Source organism: Geospiza fortis, unplaced genomic scaffold, assembly GCF_000277835.1.
Source record: "Geospiza fortis unplaced genomic scaffold, GeoFor_1.0 scaffold806, whole genome shotgun sequence".
Lineage (NCBI taxonomy): Eukaryota > Metazoa > Chordata > Aves > Passeriformes > Thraupidae > Geospiza > Geospiza fortis.
Genome location: NW_005054722.1, coordinates 39,164 through 42,740, shown reverse-complemented (window position 1 = coordinate 42,740; position 3,577 = coordinate 39,164). Strand labels below are relative to the sequence as shown.

The 3,577-nt window shown below is 57.2% G+C and overlaps 1 protein-coding gene across 1 annotated transcript in view; it reads right to left on the bottom strand.

The window, feature by feature from the left end:
* DCTN1 (dynactin subunit 1) overlaps positions 1-3,577 on the bottom strand; it is a 54,953-nt gene that overhangs the window by 31,682 nt on the left and 19,694 nt on the right. Inside the window, 1 exon segment of the mRNA XM_031065266.1 lies at positions 3,023-3,043. Coding sequence (XP_030921126.1) covers positions 3,023-3,043 — 21 coding nt within the window.

Below are 3,577 nucleotides of genomic sequence, written 5' to 3'. Positions count from 1 at the left end.
CAGCCCTGGCACTGGGAATGCCACTGGGGGGATGAAAGAACAGGGATGTCACTGCAGAGGGACAAACCTGATCATCCAGGGACAATCCCAGGATCAAACTGGCTGCAGCTGCAGGGGACAGGTGACCTGAGGTGGCAGGGCAGGATTTAACAGCAGGGTCACAGCACCAGCACATGCCACCTGTGGATGTGGCACTTGGGGACACTTGGCAGTGCCAGGGGAGCAGTTGGACTCAGGAGTCTCAGAGGGCTCTTCCAACCTAAATATTCCACAATTCCATGATCCCTGAATGGGTCAGACCCTGGCAGCTCCCAAGTGAGGCAGAGCTTTTGTGGGAGCCTTTCCCTGCATCCCTGGCAGCCCCCTGCTCCCATCACAGCCCTGCCACCTCCGTGTCCCTGGGAGGTGACATCCATGACCCAGTGCCACCCAGCACTGCAGCAGGAGAAGGGACTGGCCTGTCACCAGCACAGACACCTTGTCATGGGGATGAAGACAGCACAACTGGCTTCATCCCAAAAATGACCTGGGAAAGACCCTTTTCCTGCTCTTTAACAGATTTTGGGGTCCTTCCCAGCCAGCCTGGCCCAGGACAGAGGCCAGCACCTCCTGAGGACAGCGTGGACCTCCTGCCCCAAGAACAAGGACACCCAACACAGTGCCACAGCCAAGGGACAGGACCCCCAGTGTCCTGCAGCCCCTGCTCCGAGCCCTGGGAACAGCAGAACCCAAAGGCCACAAAGGCCACAGCCCTCCCAAATCCATGGAAAACAGGGGAGGAGCCCAGCAGGGAGCAGGGCCCATCTGGCAGCAGCTCTGCACATTAAAGTCTATAGATTAAAGTCTATATTTGACACACAGGAGCCGCCCTAATCTCCGCAACGAGGATTTACCCGCTAATTACTCTCATTACCCAGGTCCCCCCTCCACAGATGGCACATCCCTGTGTGGGGGCAGGAGCTGCCTGAGGGGCAGGGTGGGGGCTCTCAGGGCCATGAATGGCTGAAAAGGTTAAATTGTGAGGGGACAGCAGGGCCTGGCATGGGGCTGGCCCACAATGGGGACATCCCTGTGTGAGGTGTGTCTGTACAGCCAGGACAAGGGGCAGGACAGTGACAGATCCAGGTCCCCTGGACAGGGACAGTCACAGATCCATGATCCTCAGGACAGTGACAGATCCAGATCCCCAGGACAGTGACAGTCACAGCCCCATATCCCCAGGACAGTGACAGTCACAGCCCCATATCCCCAGGACAGTGACAGTCACAGCCCCATATCCCCAGGACAGTGACAGTCACAGCCCCATATCCCCAGGACAGTGACAGTCACAGCCCCATATCCCCAGGACAGTGACAGTCACAGCCCCATATCCCCAGGACAGTGACAGTCACAGCCCCATATCCCCAGGACAGTGACAGTCACAGCCCCATATCCCCAGGACAGTGACAGTCACAGCCCCATATCCCCAGGACAGTGACAGTCACAGCCCCATATCCCCAGGACAGTGACAGTCACAGCCCCAGATCCTCAGGACAGTGACAGTCACAGGCCCTCAGGACAGTGACAGTCACAGATCTCCAGGACAGTGACTGTCACAGATCCCCAGGACAGTGACAGTCACAGATCCCCAGGACAGTGACAGTGACAGTCACAGATCCCCAGGACAGTGGCAGTCACAGATCCCCAGGACAGTGACAGTGACAGTCACAGATCCCCAGGACAGTGACAGTCACAGCCCCAGATCCCCAGGACAGTGACAGTCACAGATCCCCAGGACAGGGACAATCACAGCCCCATGATTGCCAGGACAGTGACAGTCACAGATCCCCAGGACAGTGACAGTGACAGTCACAGATCCCCAGGACAGTGACAGTCACAGCCCCTGATCCTAATCCCAGCCTCAGCTCTGAGCAGACACTGGGGACACAGCGGGGACACGGAGCAGCTGCAAACCCACCCGAACAAGGACAGGGAAGGCAGAACCCAACATTCCAAACAGGAATTCCATCCCAGCAGAGCCCCTTGGAGCCGGCAGGACCACGATGAGGGATCCACACGGCCCCTGAAGCCTCAGGGACATGCAGACACCTGGATCTGGAGGACACAAGGAGGGGACACTTGGGGACAGGTGCTCCCAGGGTCTCTCCCCACAGGCTCTCAGCAGATTCCACATTGCTCCTCTCCTCGGGACTTCCCATGGACAAACGGAGCTCTTGGGATCATTTTTCCACCCAAAAATCACCACAGAAGCAGCTGGAAAGCAAATCTGGACCAAAGGGTGCACAGGTAACACCTCCCTCCCCTCTCCCATATCTTCAGTGCCCACCTTGGCTTTTCTCTTGGCAAAATTCCCAAGAGGGGGGAAAAAAGAAATCCCCAAATTTCCTGCAGGGAATGATGATTTGGTGTCCCTGCCCGTGGTGTGGAATGAGATGGGCTTTAATGTCCATCCCAACCCAAACCATTCTGGGATTCTTTGCCAAGACCTTTGGAGTTTCAGCTCATCCTTGCACGAAAGATTTTTGCCTTCAGTGATTGTCACAAACCAGGTGGGTTTGAGTGTCCCCAAGAGGAGCCAGAGCCCAGGGACAGGACAGCCCTGAGAAGGTGCCACTTGTCCCCAGGTCACCGGAGGTTTAGGGGTTATAAAAATATCAGTGAGGGAACGGCCTCAGGTTGTGCCAGGGGAGATTCAGGCTGGATAGCAGGAAAATTCCTTCATGGAAAGAGCTGGAGAACATTGGAAGAGGCTGCCCAGAGCAGGGGGACAGTCCCCATTCCTGCAGATGTGACACTTGGGGACACCGTTGACAACTCGCTGGTCTCTTGAGGTTTTCCCACCCGAACACTGCACGATTCCAGGGTGATGTGACACCGCCCTGAGCCGTGTCCCCTCCCTGGCTGGGAGCACATGCAGGGACAGCCATGCAGCGCTGGGATGGAGCGGAATGGGGACACTGAGGGTGACGATGGCACCGGCATGCGGCCGCGCGCGGGGGAGGGACAGACAGACGGACAGCACCTTTTTGGGCTTGGCTCCGCGCTGCGTGAGGAGGGAACAGAAGGAAGGTTAGACAGCCCTGGGGGCTCTCCTAGGAACCCCCTCCAGGCTGCAGGAAAGGCAGGAGGGGAAGTAGAATCAGGGAAATTGAAGTAAATGAAGGAGAAAACAGCCCTGGAGTCACCCCCGTGCTCTGGTGTCACCTCCTGTCCCCCACCCCCAGCACGGAGGATTTGGGGAGTCAGGACATGTGCAAAGGGGAATAAATCATTTCATGGTGCACAGACAGGGTAAAGGGACTGGGGGGCCAGGATCTCCCAGGATGCAGAGGATATGAGGACAAGGGGGAATGGTTTCCCACTGGATTGGGTGGGATTTTGGGAAGGAATTCCTCCCTGTGAGGGTGGGGAGGGGCTGGGATGGAATTCCCAGATTTGCTGTGGCTGCCCCTGGATCCATGGAAGTGTCCAAGGCCAGGCTAGATGGGGCTTGGAGCCACCTGGGACAGTGGAAAATGTCCCTGGATGGGCTTTAAGGTCCCTCCTACCCCAAACCATTCCAGGATTCCATGACAAA